Source organism: Mercenaria mercenaria, chromosome 4 (assembly GCF_021730395.1).
Source record: "Mercenaria mercenaria strain notata chromosome 4, MADL_Memer_1, whole genome shotgun sequence".
In the NCBI taxonomy this organism is placed as follows: domain Eukaryota; kingdom Metazoa; phylum Mollusca; class Bivalvia; order Venerida; family Veneridae; genus Mercenaria; species Mercenaria mercenaria.
In genome coordinates, this window is record NC_069364.1 from 81,531,658 (window position 1) to 81,553,004 (window position 21,347).

The 21,347-nt window shown below is 34.7% G+C and overlaps 1 protein-coding gene across 4 annotated transcripts; it reads right to left on the minus strand.

Moving 5' to 3' along the window:
• Window positions 1-890: 890 nt before the first annotated feature.
• LOC123552285 (chromatin modification-related protein MEAF6-like) lies at window positions 891-21,116 on the minus strand. 4 transcript variants are annotated; one of them, XM_045341824.2, is made up of 7 exons: window positions 20,964-21,116; window positions 14,752-14,867; window positions 11,669-11,756; window positions 11,415-11,457; window positions 9,904-10,084; window positions 8,576-8,606; window positions 891-3,736 (listed from the first exon to the last, which is right to left on the minus strand). In XM_045341824.2, exons 1-7 carry the CDS (start codon window positions 21,045-21,047, stop codon window positions 3,725-3,727), a joined length of 555 nt encoding a protein of 184 aa, XP_045197759.1. In that variant the 5' UTR covers window positions 21,048-21,116; the 3' UTR covers window positions 891-3,724. The 4 variants fall into 4 exon arrangements, with proteins under 4 accessions (XP_045197759.1, XP_045197763.1, XP_045197761.1 ...); XM_045341828.2 differs by having other exon boundaries at window positions 9,900-10,084; XM_045341826.2 differs by lacking the exon at window positions 8,576-8,606.
• Window positions 21,117-21,347: the final 231 nt, after the last annotated feature.

The following is a 21,347-nucleotide window of genomic DNA, read 5'->3' on the forward strand; positions in this document are numbered from 1 at the left end:
AGTCTGATCATGATCTGCACTGTTCGCCATTCAGTCAGTATCTTTTTGGTAAGCACCCCTTTTAACAGTTAATGGTACTGTCCAAATTAAAAGATGGACAAGTTATAGAAATTTAGCAGGATAAGGGTTATTGACTCTCATCATGCCTGTCTGAAACAACGTACGAAACAACATTGTACATGTACATGAATATCGCTGACAACATTGTTCATGTACATGAATATCACTGACAACATTGTATATGAATATCACTGATTGTTTGATTTATCAATGATAATGTAAATGAACAACAAAATTCATTTCTGTGTTTTTCTTTCCTTTATTTAGTGACTCCTTTTATCAAGAAGTTTAACATATTTGACAGAAAATCACATGCAAAAATAATTTAACCATGTAGCATATATAAATTAAAACCTACAAAAACTATACACTTTATATGCAATATGGCAAAGTGATATTTAAGAATAAATACAAGTTTTTCAAACTGCAATGGAAACAATGTGTATATCTTAAATCAACTATCGTGTATATCTTAAATTAACTATCAGGTTATGGACAGACCTACTACACCTACCTATCATAAGTTATTCCTTATATAGTCAAACTTTATCTTGAACCTCGATAGGATAAGCAAAACTTGTTCCAGTTAAAGGTAGTTCAAGCCATCTAACATTACAGATAATACAGTGATTTAGCCGGGACCTGGCGATGAGTTTGGGCCAAAAGATGGGCGTTAGAATTATCCGAGTTCAAGCAAACGGAGTTCAACTGTATTTTCCAATACTGTAAAATCACTAATATTTGTGGAGGACTAATTTTCATGGTTCCATTGTTGTATCACAACAAAAATAAAAATCCAGTTCATTTTTTCTTTTCAGAGTTGAAATCAACAAATTCATATCATCATGAAAAAGTCAGTTGGCAAAAATCAAGAAATTTCATGCCCACAAAAATAGTGATGTCACAGTATATCATTCTGATAACAAGAAGTAAACATGTTTATTCATTATTTCAGACCTAATACAGTTGAAACTCGGTATCTGCAACTCGCTTATCTTATAATCCCGGCTATTTCAAGCCCCTTCCCAAAAACACATGCATAAAGTAACATTTAAAGTTAATTTTCAGTTATCTCAAAGTAAAAAGCTCGCTCCGTTGGAATTCAAGATACTGAATGTTACCTGTATTTTACAAGTATCTTGAAAAAAATCTGCAGAAGTAATGTAAAGTTTTGCTTGATTTTAATCTTACTTTTTTTTATATTTTCAAGTTGCACTTGAAAAGATTTTAATTTTACATTTTTAAATATTTTCATTCTTCTGATAATTAGAAAGAACAATAGGATTAATGTGGGCATTCTTAAATGATAAAAAAATTCTAGTCCTGTAAATCATAAGACTACATATTCCACTGAACTAGGTAAGCATCTTACATATTTATACCAAAACTTCCAAATGAAATACAATAACAGACAATAATCTATAATTTTCTATATGCCCTACAAAAATAATGAAATGTATGAGAAAATGAACTCATTAAAAATCTTTAAGGCTAACTCCACTCATTAGATTAAATACACATTTCACTTGACTCTGCAAATTAAAAACAACATTTAATAAATTTATTTTTTTACATACACAGACAGCTTATATGGTGCCAAACAAGACTAATAATTTTGGTTGCACATCTCGTTTACATCAAAATGAAATATGAGGTATGGAATCAAAGCTTTTATACAGCATGGAATCCTAGATACGACAAAACTTGTTGGTTACCTCTTACCATCAAGCAAGGTGCCGACAATGGTTCTTATTCATTTCATATTATTAGAATGGATGTTCTTCTGTAAACCAAAAGTTCTATCTTAATTAAAATATGGTTTTCACCATTACGATTTACAAAACAGTGTGCCTACTACTGCCAACCTAAATCAGTGGTCATACATTGATAACTTATAGGTAATTACTTATACTAAAACAGAACAGTACAATTACATGTTAATAGAAAATAATTTTAACTGAAAACAAAGTGTTCTAAATCTGAAAGACCTTGCAATAAAAATAATTTGCAAAATTTCCCCATCACACCTAAAATATGAATTAAAGCAGACTGTCCAAAAATACTGAAAATGCAAAGGATTTCAAATCAAATTGTAAGCAGGTTGTCTGTTAATCAAACAGGAGTCTTCATAGCCCTTTCGCTCACCTTCTGCTCTTAATGACAAGTTCAAAGTAAAGGGCAGCGACCTAACTTAAGATAGTTCTGCACATTTGATAAACCAGAAATAATAGCACATCAATTATCCTGATATCGTGGAATAAAGCCTTAAATCAGTATACGGAAATGACAATGACTGTATGAATCAATGGTGGCACATGGGTAAAAGAATGTGATTTTCGCAGATGCTCATTATGAAAATTTGTGTGGGTCCAAATTTTTTTAAATCAGTCTAGCAAATAATCAAGAACACAACCCCATCTTTAAAATTTGCCAAATTTTATAAGAATATTCTGAAGTTTTGAAAATACAGGGTTTAATCAAATTCTAAAATGTAGAAAATATTCTGATCCAAACGTGCAGAACTACCTCAAATACACCAAACTAAAATCCAAACAGATTTGATATATGTGATATAATACAGGAATTGTACCGAATAAATTACTTGCATTTCTTGCTCAATAAAGTCTGGCCGCATCTTACTTGCAACAGATAAGCATTATCAATATTGGTAAGACAATTTTTGCTAAAGAGAGGGTAAATAACTCTTGATAAACCTGTCTTATCTGGCCAAAATCCGACAGAACTTTTACGTAAATTCACATTCTGTATAAATATCATTAGAGCTGGTGAAGAAAAAAATGTTTTGTTTGGTTGGTTGTTTTGGGTTTAATGCAGTTTTTTAATGCAGTTTTTCAACAGTATGTGTGCACACAAAAATTAAGGGCTTATATTCCTCCACTTCTCATAAGACCTGGCCCTTAATGGGATTACATTAAAATTTAAGTCATACATGTCTTAAAATGGATTAGTGAAGAACTGGAAGTACTATAATGTTAACCTGATTTATCAATGCTTTTTTGATATATCAATGACTATTACTCTTAAAGTAATGGTCAAAGTTGATCTATAGCCAAACTTGTCTGGGCTCTATTGCTATATATCCATGTCTGATTAACACGGCTTTAAAAATGTAGATGCCAGACTGTTAAAAAAAAACAATTATAAAGCTCGAGGCTAATGGTGTGATAGTGTAGGGCGATTGAAGAAGAAGAACTATTGATGACAGAGAAGGGACAGACATCAAATAATCCCACCACGCGCACTTCGTCTAGATGAGAGCCAAAAATAATAGAAATAGCAATTCCACTACATCAATATATATCCAGAATGTAACTTCCCACTATATATAACATACTCAAGTTGTAAAGTAATGGAACAACTATATTGACAATAACTAACTTTACTACAGCTCTATATAATATATATTTAATTAAGCTCAGCAAAAGTTTTTTTCCGGGCTGCAGAATCCAATGCATATGAGTTTCAAGTCAGATCAATTCCTCATTTATATTCTGAAAACAATTACAGATCCAAGAATACAGTGACAGAGAGAAAAAAAAGTGGTGCTTGAACTTTGTATCGTATCATGAATTAGGTGAAAACTTTCCATCATCTTGTTATATTTTGCATCTTTCTCCATGTACACTGGCACGCCTAGTCATTATCAGTCATTTCCCTGAAAAACATAAATACATCAGTACACATTAATACTGAATGCTTGTAAAACAAATGACCCATGCCATGAGAAAACCAACATAGTGGCTTTGCGACCATCCATGCAGTCTAGTCAGGATCCATGCTGTTCGCTAACAGTTTCTCCAATTCCAATAGGCTTTAAAAGCGGACAGCATGGATCCTGACCAGACTGCAAAGCCACTATGTTGGTTTTCTCATGGCGCGGCTCAAATATCCTTGAAACTCAATATCTCCAACTCACTTATCTCAAAATTCTGGCTATCTCGAAGATATTTTCATGTCCTGTCCCAAAAACCTGTGCACAAAATACCATTTTAGTAAAACGCTCAATCCCTTGGAATTTGAGATACCGAGTTTCAATTGTAATATTAGTTTTATTGTTTCTAAATGTCACAAATATAATGCAACAAAACTATTCTAGGTTAAAGAAATATCAATAATGACAGTATATAATGAGTTGTATTAACATAACCCACAACTATATTTGGTTTTGATGATTCTTACCAAATTTTCCAGACATATGCCAGAAGTGTAAGAAAACCCTACACAAAAACTATCAATAATGTTGTATAATTCTGCACAAAACCCTCCACCATACTCTACAGTGCAATACTATGTCTGCCCTTACAGAAGGAAAAGGCCTGCTGCGTACTCTTGCTGTGTACATACAGCGTATATGATGCGTACATGATGTGTACTGAAATCAAGGGCTTTAAATAGTACGCAGGATATACACCGCACATACACCGATAGTACGTTTGTAGTACACTTTTGACATGCAAATGAGCTCTGCCGCGTACTACTTGCTGCGTACATGCTGTGGACTACATAGTACACAGGATGTACGCTGGAGGAATTTAGTATGCGGGAAATAGTACGCAGCATGTACGCGGCACATACACTTTTCACATGCAAATGAGCCTGCGGTGTACTACCCCTGCGGCGTACATGCTGTGTACTCCTGCGGCGTACATGCTGTGCACTCCTGCGGCGTACATTCTGTGTACTCCTGGCCCGAGTCCTGCGGCGTACATGCTGTGTACTCCTGCTGCATACATGCTGTGTACTCTTGTGGCGAAACTGCTGTGATAATGTAAATTCCTTACCCCACCAACTTTCTTATGCAAATGCTGATCATTTGGACAGAAAAAAACAGAAAAAAGATAAGTGACATGCATCAATAAGTATATACTCTTACCAAAATAATGTAGATTGATGTTATCAAATAAATTAGTATGCTTTTCTTCATCCTCTTTTCAATGAAATAAATCAATTTTTGTAGCATGTAATTTGGTAAACATCTGAAGAAAATGGCGTAACTGCATCAAGGGGAAACAACTTTAATGCAACTAAATATAAGTGTTATAAATTTCGAAGTATCTGCGGTGTACATGCAGTGTACTATTTTCTTGTACAAGTCCCTCCTGCGTACATGCAGTGTACTCCTTAAATTTTCAGAGTCTGTGCTGCGTACTTGAAGTGTACTAGTGACCTCCTGCGTACATGCTGTGTACTGGTCGAAATAGTACGCGGCATGTACGCGGCATGCGGTGTATGTAAAATATACTCCTCTAGCGTACTACTGTGTTCGCGGCATATACACAGCAAATACGCAGCATGTACGCCACAGAGGCTTGCTTCTGTAAGGGTGGTGCCCAACTTACAGTTGGCAGGAGAATACTTTCTATGTCTGGTACCCATCTTGTATTTGGCCAATCCTATACCGTCTTCTTACATTTTAATATTTAGGACAGCAACAGGGCTAGAATTTAACTTATTTTTGCAATCACAACTTTTGTATCAAAATATTAAGATAAAATATGACCATGATTAAAACCAGTCCACCAAGTATGCGCACTGAACAAGAAAAACGTCATCAATGGATGCATACTCTGTAAAACTATTATCAACTGATGCGTGTTTACAGCAGATCCAGAAATGAAAACCACCATTATTTCTCTTTCAATTTTTACACTCACAAATATTTGCAACTGTGTCAAAAATCTACTCACGCTTTTTATTTCCCACTGGTATTTTGTGTGTTTGCAAGTGTTAAATTAGAGCCTTGAGTAAGCAACCCAGAACAGTACATTTGATCAAATTACTCTCAAAATTGCTAGAAGGGTGTCTCCAGAGGATACTGTTTCCCAACTCCCTGTCACTGTATATGGTTTCACGACTCGATGTGGAATATTTTTTAAGCTAAATGCAACATAATACTTTTAAGAATTAATTTTATCTACTAAAGGACCATAACTCTGGTCTGGAAACAGAACACCAGCTGCGCAACTTCACATGCTATATAACAATACTCTAATGTTTAAAGACTCAAGGTCAAACTTTTATGCCCTTAATATACATTTACGACTAAGTCAAGGGCCATTCAAAATTCACAGTCATGTTGAATAATATTCACACATAGTTTTATGACTTCAGGTCAAATCTTTTCTAGATTATACGCAACACAAACTTTTAATCACTTAATGTGTAGTTTTCAATAGTCAAGGACTATAACTCTGGTATGGCTAAGTGCAATCCCAAATGAAAAACACCAGGTGCACAACTTCAAATGCTATAACAATCCCTAATGTTTCATGACATTTTGAGATGCAAGCGATCTTTTTTGTTTTACTAAGTCAAGGGCCGTAACTCTGGTCTGGCGGAGTGAAATCTAAAAAATAATCTGAGGTGCAAAACTTCACATGCTGAATAATATTCTTATTATTAATTAAATGTTTCATAATCCTAGGTCAAATACTTCTTGAGATACATGCCACACAAACTTTTATGCCCATTTTTTTTACTAACTCGAAGGCCATAACTCTGGTGTGACTGTGTGAAACCAGGTATTCTACTTTGCATGCTGAATGACAATCCTGTGAAGGTTTGATGCCTCTGGGTTAAATACTTTTTGAGATGTGCACAACACAAATTCAGACAAACGGACAAGCTCCAAGTGCAAAAAGACAGACAAGCTCCAAGTCCCCCCCCCCACCCCACGCAAAAAATGTTTTCGGGGGAGGAGGGGGGGCCAAAGAATTAAAACACAGGTACAATATTTTAGTAGGACCTTAACACTAATTGCACACTTTGACAGAACTCAATTTCATGGGCATAAAATTTTATGGTTTTGACCAAACAACAATTACTGTTTTGTGAGATATGAATGATTTTAAGGGCATGACTAAGCAAGCTGCAAGACAAAATTCCACACCCTGTCCATTTTTTTTGTTGGATTTAGGAGGTCTTACAATTTATCAGCCATCACATCATGAAATAGGAAAGTGTAGCAACTAACTGTAGTCTAGAGGGATCAATCATCAAACACACTACAAAAAGGAACAAACAACACAACATGCAACAAACAGGCAAAAAGCCACCTTTAATTTAACATTATTAAGCATACACCTGTTTCCCTTATTTCATTACTGGCCTGACTGGCCCAAATGACCCGATAAACAAACCTTCATTTGGTACTAATATAAGGTTCCTATAACCAGAGTTTCATGCGATTTAATTTATAGCTGACTTTTTTCAACTTTCAGTAGCAGCGACACTGACCTAGACTGCACTGGACTGCAATACCAACCTTGGTATTTATATAAACTTTCTACAGCCTTACTACTAACTTGAGTTATTGAAAGAATGCAGTTTTTCAGTTTTTAGCAACAGGAAACTAAACCTTCAGCCATCCGCCTCATAATTATATAGTCCACAATTTTGATCTTACTATAATCTAGTATGATATGCCAAGTTTCATTTCTATATATAAATCATAATCCAAGTAAAAGTTAGTAAGCAGACAAAGAAAATTTGTTGCCGTCTACACACCAGTTTGGTCGTCAAACAACGTGCCCAATCTTAAAACTTTTTTTACTTTCATTACATGAAATATATTTCCACACCGGGCATTCAATAATCATACAGTTATGAGCTTTTTGTAGTTTGTTTTATACTGTACATTTACTAACTGCAAAGGCATGCCTTGTGTGGTTACTGGCATGACTATAAATGTAAATGCAAGTGTGCCAATAACCTGTGAATGCATGTCATTAGCTAGCCTGGAAAGCCGTTGTTAATATTTGTGCTTTGTCAGAAGAAATCATACCTAATATTTATGCATTAAAGATATCACTTAATTTGCGCTAATTAGTTTTAATTGGCATTCATTGAGTTTCTGATATTATCAACGCCTGGGGAAATTTGAAGGAATTTCCATGTAACTACTGATTATCGATTTTCTATAATTAGCCTAATTAACATGTGATCATATTTGAGCTTGTTTGAATCGAAAACGATGCAATACTGCCGAAATTTCGACAATTTTTGTAGATCACTAGGTCTGCATTAAAATAACATCTTGATAGCTATGACGCAAATTTAAGTTTATACTGACATATTTAAAAGTTGTTACAACTTGCTGGAAAAGCTATGGGAGGTACAAACTGGTAATTTGTCTATGGCCCGGAAATGTTCGGAAACCTTCCGAAGTACACGATTCTGATCTGTTTTTTCCATGAGAATTCCGTTTCTATTTTTAGCCATGGATTATTGCTTTCAGAAGTTATCGTACTTTATTAAACACCCGCAATATGTAATATAGGTGGTCGGAAAACAGGTTTCCCCAGGCTGTCAATTTGCAGGTAGAAAAAAAAATTTAGAAATTGTCAGACTGGATTCCCAGGCTAGTCATTAGCTTAAAGGTAACTTTCACACCAAAATATACTTAAAACTGTTTGATGTTAGTTTATGTGTAATATAGTGCATGCTACCCCAGCAATATGTGTGATATTTGACACAAAAATAAAACATATCTTACATCTTTTCCTCTTCTAACTTTTAACTCAAGTCTGTAATATATATAGTACATATAATACAATATAATGTTACAGAGAATGTATTGGAACTGCAATAAAAACAGACAATTTTAGAGCAATTATGTATTCTTGAATGCGATTTCGATATTCTTCAACTCATTCGAGAACATAGTTTTCTACACCAGATGGAAAAACAGAAATCCCATACAGAGAGAATACAATGATAAATCAAACAAAAAACTGCTACCTTTCCTTACAGGTCCAATACATGTACCTTAATTGCCCACAGTAATTTAAATTACTTTTACATGAAAAAAGTCTAGCCCAATAATGTCTGTTTCTTTGCCTGGGTGGGGTTTACAGCCACTTTTCAACAGGATTTCAGTTTATAGTTACCAGTTAACCATACATTGTTTCTGGCTTTGTGACTTTCTACAGTAGCCCTCAACAGGTCAGTGAAAACTTCTCAATATGCATGTGAAGTGCAAGACAAAAAATAGTAATGCAAAGGTAAAACAACAGCACCACCTAAGGGTGCTATCACATGTCTGCAAGTACTGGACAATATGTAAGAAAAGAGTTATTGTTCAAATTTTCTAAGAACAATATGGGCCATAATTCTGAGAAAAAATTTAAACATATCAGAGTTATAGGTCTTGGACTACATAGTCCCCTAATGATGATAAACAAGTGTGTAAAGTTCCAAAGCTGTAGCTCTTATAGCTTTTGAGAAAAGGTGACCTAAACAAAAATTTTAACCAAGAAACTCAAATTTTCTAAGTACAAAAAGGACCATAATTCTATCAAAATGCATATCAGAGTTATGGGTCTTGGCCTACGTAGTCCCATCATGATGATAAACAAATGTGCAGTTTCAAAGCTGTAGCTCCTGCAGTATTTGAGAAAAGGTGGACCTAAAAAAATTTTAACCAACACCGACAATCCTCTAAGATACCTTGTAGATTTTTTTTAAAAAGTCTCCAGATCAGTACCATAAGCTTTTGGGACAGCTTAGCTACTATGCTGTTCAACAGCTGTATGGCTGTTTTCCTAACAGTTACCAGGCTGGGCAACAACTATATGGTTCTCTGTCTTAAGATTTACTAAGCTGGGTAACAACTGTATGGTTCCCTTTCTAAGAGTGGTCTTAACTGACAACATCTTCTGGTTCAAGCTTGGTTCCCCTGTCTAAAGAGTTTACTAACCTGGGAAACAACTAAATGGTTCTCTATTTTAATCTTTCTACTTCGATTTCCCTAAAATAAAAAGTATATATACAGACAAGCATGCAGTGGCTAATAATGAGTAACTCTAAAAGATACTTACATACCTATTCCTTTTGGAGTTCTTTCCCTTTTTACTTTTACTGGATGAGGGTTTCAATATTTTACCAGATGAATGATTATGAGTGGATTCTCTGTCACTTCCGTTTGACATGTGTCCATTTGTCTGTGGAACTGGAGTGTTTGCACTATTTTGGTTGTTCTGTGAATCCGGACTGTCTGGACCATCTGCAGTTGATTAACAGGAATAAATAGACTGATTATTAGACACTCACCTACTACATAGTAAAGGATAAAATTCACAAGTATTTATTAAATTTTATTACATGTTTTTCAATGAATTATTGAAATATTATAGAGAAATTTATCTGGTATTTGCACAGTGAAAAATATCAAATATATCAACACTCAACTATTCAACAGCCTTGTCAACTGAATGAAAATATTTAGTCGAAAAAGGGGCATAATTTTATAAAACTGCAAAATAGTGTTATGAAACCTATGCATGTCACATCATGACAGTGAACAAGTGTGTGAAGTTTCAATCCATTCTCATTAGTGGGTACTGAGACACCAGATTACATACAAAGACTTGCTAAGTCGAAAAAAAGGGCATACAATTGTAATTTTGTAAAAAAAAAAATACAAAACAGAGTGCAGTGGAACCTGGGCAGTGTAAGTCAGTTCTTCACAGTGAATAAGTGTGTGTTCCCACAAGGGGTTACTGAGATATCAGCTTATATAAAAATTTAACCAAATCGGGAAGCCGACAAAGTGAGTCCAGTAGCTCTACCTATTCTTCGAGTAGTCAAGCTAAAATAAAAATTTGTTTTACATGTAAGATCAAGATATCTTTCACTCATGAACACTGTATCATACATTTTCACTCGTGGCTACACCATTCATGAAAATATTGCATCTGGTGTTCACACACGACAGATATTTCAATCTTGTAATGAAAGAAACAAATATACTCTACATATGCATCTTGTTTGCATATACCAGTATTTGATGTGCATCACTTCTGCGCATGAAGCAGTTCAGAGAAAACAAAACCTCACAAAGGATTGATAAAATTTGTGAAGCTGAATTACCATTCATATAAAGTCAGCACATTTAACAAATAATCAAGGCCTTCAAGTGGTTTGTTGTCTAATTTACCATGGTTCTGAGTTCAGATGCGCAGGAATTGAACTAAGAGTGTGTTAGCCAGAGTGGTTTAATATTTAAGCACCTGAACAATGAACCATGATGACAAACCCCGAGAAGGCCTTAATTGTTTTTTCTTACATGTTCAATGAAACGTTTTGATAAAAATTATGTTGGGATTCATTTATCTGGGTAGTAAGGAACTGGATGTCATGTGGCAATTTTACATCATAATGCTCTCTTAACGGTCCGTGAATCAACCGTTGTTTATCGCAGAATATACAGAACTTGAACTCCTTTGTTTTACAGGCAATCAAATCGAGCCATGTTAGAATAAATAATAAATCAAAACTAACAAGAATCCAAACATGTATAAGAAACAACAGTCTTTATTTTTTCTACCACTCACTTTTTTCTGAAAGCTGATCTGCCTGAGGTAGTCCACTTACTGCCTGAAATCATAATAAAACCCATCAAAAATCTAAAATAATACTAACAAATTGAGAATCAAAAAAAAATTTAAAACTAAAAACATGTAGTGTAAATCAAATGTGTCAAGCTGAGTTTCATTGATTTACTTTACTTTACAATTAACTTGAAGAATAAACAGAAAGTTTATGTCAAAAAACTATTTACATGATAATCTATTTAAAAAATATTTACCGAAGCTGATGTGACTGATGATTTTGAAAACAACCTGTCTGCATCCTTAAACTTTCTGTTTCTTTTATCAGCTTTACTGTTCGTGTTTCTGTAATGAAAAAAACTTTGTTAAGGTGGCGGAACATGTATAAAATAAGCCTGGGATTCAGTCAAAAACAAAAAGCCTGAAAATCTACATTTGAAAGCCTGATATCGCTTTTTCCAATAGAGTTATATTGGGAAATTCTGGCAGTCAACGACCAGTCCTGAAAAATTCTAGGCCTGATAAAATTTGCTTCAGAAGTTTTTGCTGGATAAACTAGAGCTATCACTAAAGGTGATGAATGTACCCCCCCGAATGCACTGACACAGTACATTGCAATTTGATGCACACAAGATTGCATAATTATGTGGACTGTATGTATATAGACTGTATGTATACAGTATAGTAACAAAAAACAAAGTCCCATAACTATGCAGAATATTTATCTAAAAGAACGCAACATGCACCATGCACAACTAGGGTTGGTACTCACAGATCACTTGTGTGAAGTTTCATTAAATTGTGTGCAAGGGTTCGGAAGATTAGGCGCGCACAAAATTGCATATGCAGACTGTATGTACATAGTATGTTAACAAGAAACAAAGTCCCATAACTTTGCAATTTTTGTTGTTGAAAGAACCTAACATGCCCCATGCATAACTACTGTTGTTACTGATCACTTGTGTGAAGTTTCATTAAATTGTGTCAAGGGAATGAGGAAAGATTGTGCGCACAAGATTGTGTCTATGTATATAGTAAAGTAACAAAAAACAAAGTCCCGTAACGCTGCAAATTTTTTTTCTGAAAGAACCTAAAATGCCCCATGCACAACTACTGTTGTTACTGATCACTTGTGTGAAGTTTCATTAAATTGTGTCAAGGGGATAAGGAGAGATGGTGTGCACAAGATTGTGTCTACGGACGTTCCTACATATGGATACTTATGTGGCTACTCTTTTGTTCTCTCTATTGTTCCTTTAGCCACGTAAGAGAAAAATAGCCACATAAAAGCCTTACGGAATGAATGACATCAAAGAAAAAGTACAGTTACCTATTGTTCCTATAGCCACCTAAGTATGCAAATGTGAGCTCGGACGGAGGGACAGACAGACGGGCAGACAGACAGACAACCTGAAACCAGTATACCCCCCCTTACAACTTTGTTGTCGGGGGGTACAATAACAATGAAAATTCCTTAATACAACAATCTTGCAAATTGCAGAAAATCTTCTACATATTGGATAATTAATCATAAAAAGCACTTTAGTGCCAACTTAACTCTTTGGACCTAGTTGCCCAAAAGGCAATTTAACCTTACCCAAACTTCATATTTGAAAATATCAACAACTGCTTCATACAGTTTACATAAACATAAAATAACAAGAGCTGTCAGTGGACAGCGCGCTCGACTATTCTCAGTGCTTGATAGTATAATATAAGCTATGAGTAAAACTATAACATTACAATAAGCATATTCTAAGTCGAAAAGGGGCCATAATTCAGTCAAAATGCTTGATAGAGTTGCCTCCTCCTTTTTACAGACTGGGGTCATGATGGTAAACAAGTATGCAAAATATCAAAGCAATATCTCAATGGACTTTGAAAATATTTGGGGTGGTACGCAAACTTTAACATTTATTCTAAGTCGAAAAGGGGCCATAATTCAGTCAAAATGCTTGATAGATTTGCCTCCTCCTTTTTACAGACTGGGGTCATGATAGTAAACAAGTATGCAAAATATCAAAGCAATATCTCAATGGACTTTGAAAATATTTGGGGTGGTACGCAAACTTTAACATTTGTGTGACGCTCATGCTAACGCTCACGCCGATGCCGGGGCGAGTAGGATAGCTCCCCTATTCTTCGAAATAGTCAAGCTAAAAACGTATATATCATGGGGAAAATGCAAGAGAGGTCTATTAAAATATAAATAAAGAAGCATTTAAACTTCTTTCACATTCACCCCTTGATATGTGTATTAAAAGTACTATGCATTTGGTTTAAAATAGTAACAAAATTTTATTATTTGTATTGCAAAATACAGTATAAATGTGTACATTTTTTACTTTTTTAAAAAAACCTGTGACTTCTTTAAGGGGAAAATATAGCGCCATAATCCCCAAAAAGGGGAAAATCCAAATAATTTGATTTTCGTGACAGATCTGCAAGAACAAACGAAAAATGTCCCTATGGATTTGGCACCTGATGAGAAGCAAGACATAATAATCAATCCTTAACAGCTGTAAATTTGAGAGGTAACTGATGTTGGAAAATATACAAACATCAACTTCCATAAAATTATTCACTGCATATTACGGAACATTTCTTTGAATTCCAAGGGGCAAATATGATCTTCTTTTAGGGAAAATATAACAATTTTAGGGGAAAATATACCTATTTTTGGCTAGGGGAAACAACCTGCATTTGGCTATAAAAATTAGCAAAAAAATTACTGTTCCACTCTAAAGAAAAACAGATGTTTCTTTAGGAAACAACTATTACTTTATAACATTTTATTATGAATGTATCTCTACAGACACAATTTATTTATATACTTTAGTACAGTTAAATACATTAGATGAGGATTCCTGGAGTTAAAGTATATTTCTAAAGATAAAATATTGTAATAAAAGATGCACACTGGACACATTTGTCTATGTTGCCCAGCAAAGTATCACATATTTCAAACAAAATTTCTTCTAAGTTATTTACATCAATTATTTTCATAATAATTGTACAGTTTAAAACAAATTACCATCCAACACTGCAGAAGTTATCAATCAACAACATATTTTTACTAAAAATTCCTTCATCACAGAAATTATAATTCATGAAATTTGAGATTCAATGCAGTGAGGTACTTACCAGATTGACTTACCCAGCTGATTTTAGACTTATTTAAACTGCAATTTCCCTGTAGAAATTTTAAAATACCATTTGAAAAGAAAATAAGGGGGCAAGATACCCTGTGGAAAAAAAGGGCGTAAAACTAATAAAATACATTTTGATCTAAAATCTTATTCTCTTTGATATGTTTATTGTTAATACTACATGATCTTACTTTGTGTTGGTGAGATATCTGTCCCATCCACGTATTATGTTTCCATACAGCTGTGTGTCCTCCAAATAACTACCTTCAAATGCGTATATCTGCCGTTCCAAATTTGCAAGGGTCTCCTAAAAACAAAATTAACAAATCAGTATCTAAATTACTAAAGTAATTAATAATTTCCTATAAATAACCACAATTAGCAGGCCCAATTTAAATGTCAATCTTCATTAAACACGTCCTTTAATTTCAATCTTTACTGTGTACTTCCTATTATTTATCAATACATTTTGTACACAGCAGTCCATATTAAACATTAAATTGAAGATACAAAACACAAAATTTCCATTAAAAAAGGCCAGCAGGGCTATTGCATGCCTAATGTCATCATAAATTCATTATCAGTGATGTAATTCTAACAAATACACAGTGTATGAACTAGAAAACTTTCCTAACAGATTTCACTGGGGATTTCCAAACAAAAATATGCAGAATATGTTTGGACATGTCAACGGAACATAGTCCAACTAATTAACGCGAGTCGCGATATTGTGATAATTTTTTTGCACAGGTCATTATCTTTCCACATACAAGTTACAACATTGGAAGGACCATTTCTTTGGTGAACCTTCCATGACAATTCAGATAATTCTACAAGGCGATTTTTTGAATCGCATTTTAAAAACAAATATATTAGTGAAAATAAGAATGTCCACTTTTCCCTTCCAATCAATACAGGTTTGTCACTGTTTTAAACAACGCACCCTAAAGTTTACACACATTTTACATTGCTCCGCTTTGTGTCACATGATCAATAATCGCACTGTCAGCTGTACTGAGTGTAATGGCGGGCATGTATAAAAACAGTGAGGTAGACAAATGAAACATATAGTGTTTACGCTTTATCAACGCGTTTTACTGTTATGTTTAAACCATAAATTTTAAAATGATTCCATTTTATTTTGTTTTACGATTTCATCGTTTCATCTTGTATTGTCTGATCAAGTTTTTACCTAAATCTATTTTCACCACAGAAAAGATCTTTACTGGTTTTGACGTAAAGAGAGGGATTCTGTGCTATCACGAAAATATCTCTGAATCAGTTCTGATGTCAAATTATTTGGACAAGATGGAACAGTGACAGTCAAAAGTTAACACACTGTCTCTAAACAGCCTTTTAATTAATCAACATGATGCCAATATTACATTGTTTTAACAGAAAAATGCACAGGCTCTTCATTGGGTGACAGATCACACATAGATTTGCCTGGAAACAGCTTTAACAGTTAACTCTATTGGAAGGTCTGTTAAGTATTTTGGACAATTTTAATCCCATGACAGCACAAGTCTTGGTTAGTTCACAAATGTAAGATTGTCGCAGCAATACAGTACTAGCTTGTGCCTTTTCACACTTGAAGGTGGCATACATGGCGTAACCATGGCATCTTCCCTATAGATAAGGAATTAACATGATTGTGATTTATAACATTAAGAAGGAATGATAACTTTGCATAATTATTATGCCCCTTTATATATTTTCATTCCTTCCGTACTGATAGGGGGCGATCTGGTAACTTAAAATGCTGAAGATGATAAGATACAGAATGAGGTCTAATTATAGTAAAGAAACCAGCGTGGGAGCCATCTGGTCTAGTTGCGTAATGGCGGACAGGTTTTTGAACACTAATTTTTCACTTGGCATGGCCACAGAGCTCTAAATTAAAGCTGTTTTCTGTTTAAATTTCATTGTGGATGTATTTTTGACAATTGGGTAGAAAAATGGGAGAGAAGGTTGTATTTGGTGAAGTGAAACTCAAATTTAGTACGAGTAGTACTTCCAGGTCACAGCAGGATTTTACAGTAAGTAAATGTGACAAGAGAAATCTGTCTTAGAAGATACATGACCCTATTTTTCTCTTCATTTTATATCAGTTTTATCATAACTCTTTAAAATGAGGTAAGGATTTGTTCTCTGAAATAGGCCTAGCTATGTTTGGTAGCTCTTTAAAAAAATGTCAGTTTTATACAGAATATATAGGGAATATTATTTATTGTAGTGTACTGGTTTCCCAGTAGTTTCCGGACCCAAGTAGTTTTCCGGACCTTTTACATTTCGTGCTGTACAGACTTTACGCCGTCGTAAAGCATCTGGGTAACAATATCATATCATCTAGACCTTTGTTGCCTTTACATAGCAGTGAAAACCTAGCAATACCAACTTATTTATTATTTAAATATCCCAGTTGTTTTAACTCACTTCGATAAGATTGTTTACACAAGCGATTGTCAACTGCAGGGGAATTCCAGTTACAGTGCGCATGTGCAGAAATTGAGGCCCCTTGAAGGTAAACATCAGTCAGTTGATGTTCCATTTGCAGGCGATACAGTAAAACATTCCTATAGTAATAAGATAATACAAAGGAAGTCGGAAAAATTGACCTATTCACTATACTATGGAATTAAATTATCAATTAAAATAGGAACCAAAATAGACGGGTATTTACCTATGATACCGTAGATCAATCAAATATTTAGCAACAGTGTCCATGCCCGAGTGTTAGACTATTAATTTTGAGACCTGTCTTGTTCTTTGTTTTTAAAGTTGTTATAATTATATCAAAAGTTCTTAATTCCTTTTTTTGTAATATTAACTGTATACTCAATACGTTCCGTCATTTTTAGCGTGACGTTGCAAACGTCATTCGGACGTACATGTGTAATTAGACGTAACTGTAATGAGCGTATTACAAATCTAGTATTTGTTAAATTCTTGAAATAAACATTTCAAATCATCATCACGCCTTAGAATTATGTTTTAATTTTGAATATATATAACGAAATCGGAAATTTAACAGAGACTGGTTACAACTGCTACAATGAAAGGTCCGGAAAACTACTTTGACTAACTGAGATATTAATGGAATTAGTTGCCCCTTTTGAGGCCTCATCTATATTTGTGTTAATGAACGCAAGTGTAATACAAATTCTGCATGGTGTTTACCAAGAACCTAGCTTTTTTCTGTGAAAAGTTTATGTTTCTACTTTGTTTTGTTTGAAAGTTACTGGTAAAACATAGCGATTTCGGTCCGGAAACTACTGGGAAACCAGTAACCTAAACGAAAATGTGGCCGAAAATTGAGATTTGTCCAGATATTAATACAAATGGGCTAGTTTGGTCAGATTTTGGTAAAAATGAGCATTTCAATGAAATTTTGCTACAAAAATTGATAACAAGAGCTGTCCGTAAGACAGCGCGCTCCACTATTTGGCGATTTGACAGTAAAATGAATATATGTATCAATAAGAGACCTCAACTTTAAAAGGAAGAAACACCAAGGGGCATAATTCTGTCAAGAACACAAATCAGAGTTATTGGGATTTTTACCACACATGCACATGATGATGGTAAAGATATATTTTGAGTTTCAAGTCATTATCTTATATAGTACCAAAGTTATGTCCAGAAAACAAAGTTTGTAAAAAAATTTAAGTATGAAAGGGGCATAATTTGGTCAAAAATACAAATCAGAGTTATGGGTATTGTTACCACACATGCAGATGATGATGATAAAGATACATTTAATGATTTTAAGTTTCAAGCAGGGTTGGCATTAAAGCGGGAAATACTCATATTTCCCAGGACGGCGGGAAATACAGGGAATTCCCGGGAAATACTGGTTATTCCTGGGCAATACTGGGAAATATGATTCAGACCAATATATTTTATTCTTTAGATAAGCTATACCCCTCAAATATTTTCATAATCGCTTCATACCAATCCATTTGTGTTAACATAATCATTAAGGTGAGAAGTCAATAACAATACACTCATTAGCTGGACACTCATTAGTTGGTAGGGATCAGTAACAATAATACACTATGCCTCAACCACTGATGTTGACCAAATCACATGCTACAAACAACTTAATAGCACCTGTTTACATTATTTCAGTAAATCATTACAAAATTCAGTTTATTTCTCTGAACTTTTAACTAGCTATAATAAATGTCCTATAATGTGTACTGCTTGTTTTTTTCACATACATATTTTCTTGACAACCCAGTCATTGTTGACATCTATACATATTTTCATTATCATTTTGAATACAGAGTAATGTGTCTGAAGATTTGTGCCACCTGCTGTTATAACTCGATCATTCTTACACTTAATTGTTCTCTTTTACAGCTTATCATACTTTTTATGTTGATGCTGTTTACTACTGTTATCATAGTTGGTTGCAAACGTAGTCTTGCTGACTCAAAGTAAATATTTTAGTCTTATGGTCATTTTAACTGAAAGAAGAAATCCAAGAAAACATGATATTCATCCCTTCAAATACACAGTTTTTGTTCAGACATAATTTTATCATTATAGTGAAAATGCAGCCTATAGGTTCTGCATGAATGTTTTTAGATATCATTGAGTCTTATATGTTGTTTCAATGATTAAATAAAGCGACTGTAAAGAAACGATTGTTTTAATAATGATTTCATGTTTTTTCAACACTTAAGCTAAATACAGTCTTTCGATCGAAAGACATTTTGTCTTTCAAACGAGAGACAGTGTTTAGATCTATAAACTGTCTCTCAATCCAGGGGAAATCTCCGACCTGTTTAAGTGAAAAAGAGTAAGTTTACAACATCATTTATGCATGTCTTAACATATCTGATGCCTCTAAAATACTTCCGTAATCCTAGCCTATCCTCATAGGTGTGTCAAGGAATATGGAACTTCCGTAATCCTAGAATCGGAGGCTAGGATTACGGTTACCTAATAGTAGCTGCTGCCTATGATAAAACTGATAAAATGATTTTTTTAGAGAAAAGTAGGGGTCATCATAGTCATAGCTTTCATTGGTCTACCCTTACAGAAGCAAGCCTCTGTGGCGTACATGCTGCGTATTTGCTGTGTATATGCCGCGAACACAGTAGTACGCTAGAGGAGTATATTTTACATACACCGCATGCCGCGTACATGCCGCGTACTATTTCGACCAGTACACAGCATGTACGCAGGAGGTCACTAGTACACTTCAAGTACGCAGCACAGACTCTGAAAATTTAAGGAGTACACTGCATGTACGCAGGAGGGACTTGTACAAGAAAATAGTACACTGCATGTACACCGCAGATACTTCGAAATTTATAACACTTATATTTAGTTGCATTAAAGTTGTTTCCCCTTGATGCAGTTACGCCATTTTCTTCAGATGTTTACCAAATTACATGCTACAAAAATTGATTTATTTCATTGAAAAGAGGATGAAGAAAAGCATACTAATTTATTTGATAACATCAATCTACATTATTTTGGTAAGAGTATATACTTATTGATGCATGTCACTTATCTTTTTTCTGTTTTTTTCTGTCCAAATGATCAGCATTTGCATAAGAAAGTTGGTGGGGTAAGGAATTTACATTATCACAGCAGTTTCGCCACAAGAGTACACAGCATGTATGCAGCAGGAGTACACAGCATGTACGCCGCAGGACTCGGGCCAGGAGTACACAGAATGTACGCCGCAGGAGTGCACAGCATGTACGCCGCAGGAGTACACAGCATGTACGCCGCAGGGGTAGTACACCGCAGGCTCATTTGCATGTGAAAAGTGTATGTGCCGCGTACATGCTGCGTACTATTTCCCGCATACTAAATTCCTCCAGCGTACATCCTGTGTACTATGTAGTCCACAGCATGTACGCAGCAAGTAGTACGCGGCAGAGCTCATTTGCATGTCAAAAGTGTACTACAAACGTACTATCGGTGTATGTGCGGTGTATATCCTGCGTACTATTTAAAGCCCTTGATTTCAGTACACATCATGTACGCATCATATACGCTGTATGTACACAGCAAGAGTACGCAGCAGGCCTTTTCCTTCTGTAAGGGTAAACAGCTGATCACATGTATTGACATGCTGCCGTTTGACGTTGGTTTTTATATAGAATCAAAGAGCTATAATAATAAATGTATTATTAAAATCAGGCCAAAATTATTATATACATGATATAGAATCTAGGGAATATTATTTATTGTAGTGACATGATTTTGAGGGAATTCCCTTTCATGGGAATACCCGGAAGTGAAATGACGTCACACGTTGACCTAATTCGCCATTTGCATTTTTCTTTTCTTTGAGTAAGTCAATCTGGCTCCGTATGGAGAGTTCTTGACCAGTAAATTCGTAGAATTTAACCAAAAAAATAACGTTAGTCTGAATTACCGCAATTTCTGCTCTTCTACGGACCAATTCGTTTAATTCCCCTCTAGTGTCAATAGTTGATCCGCGTCCGTTCGACATTTTCATAAATATATAAAGACGAATATGATTGGCTAAAAAGCTAGGGTCTAAGGGAAGCAACTTTTTCCCGCGTACAGGATGTGGCCAAAATTAGTTTTATACACTTCCACGCTAACTGTAGTAGTGCCTTCTCTTATATTATTTTACAAGAAATGCCCGAGGGACTAAGGTTGACCTTGTAGGCAACAAAATAGAAAAAGTGGAAACTCCACAGGTCGCTCAACACAACAAAAACGAAAATGTTGCAGGCTCGGTTTGATTGAGCCTGTTCATGGACGGTAGTGGAAATGCATGCTACCGTCCACG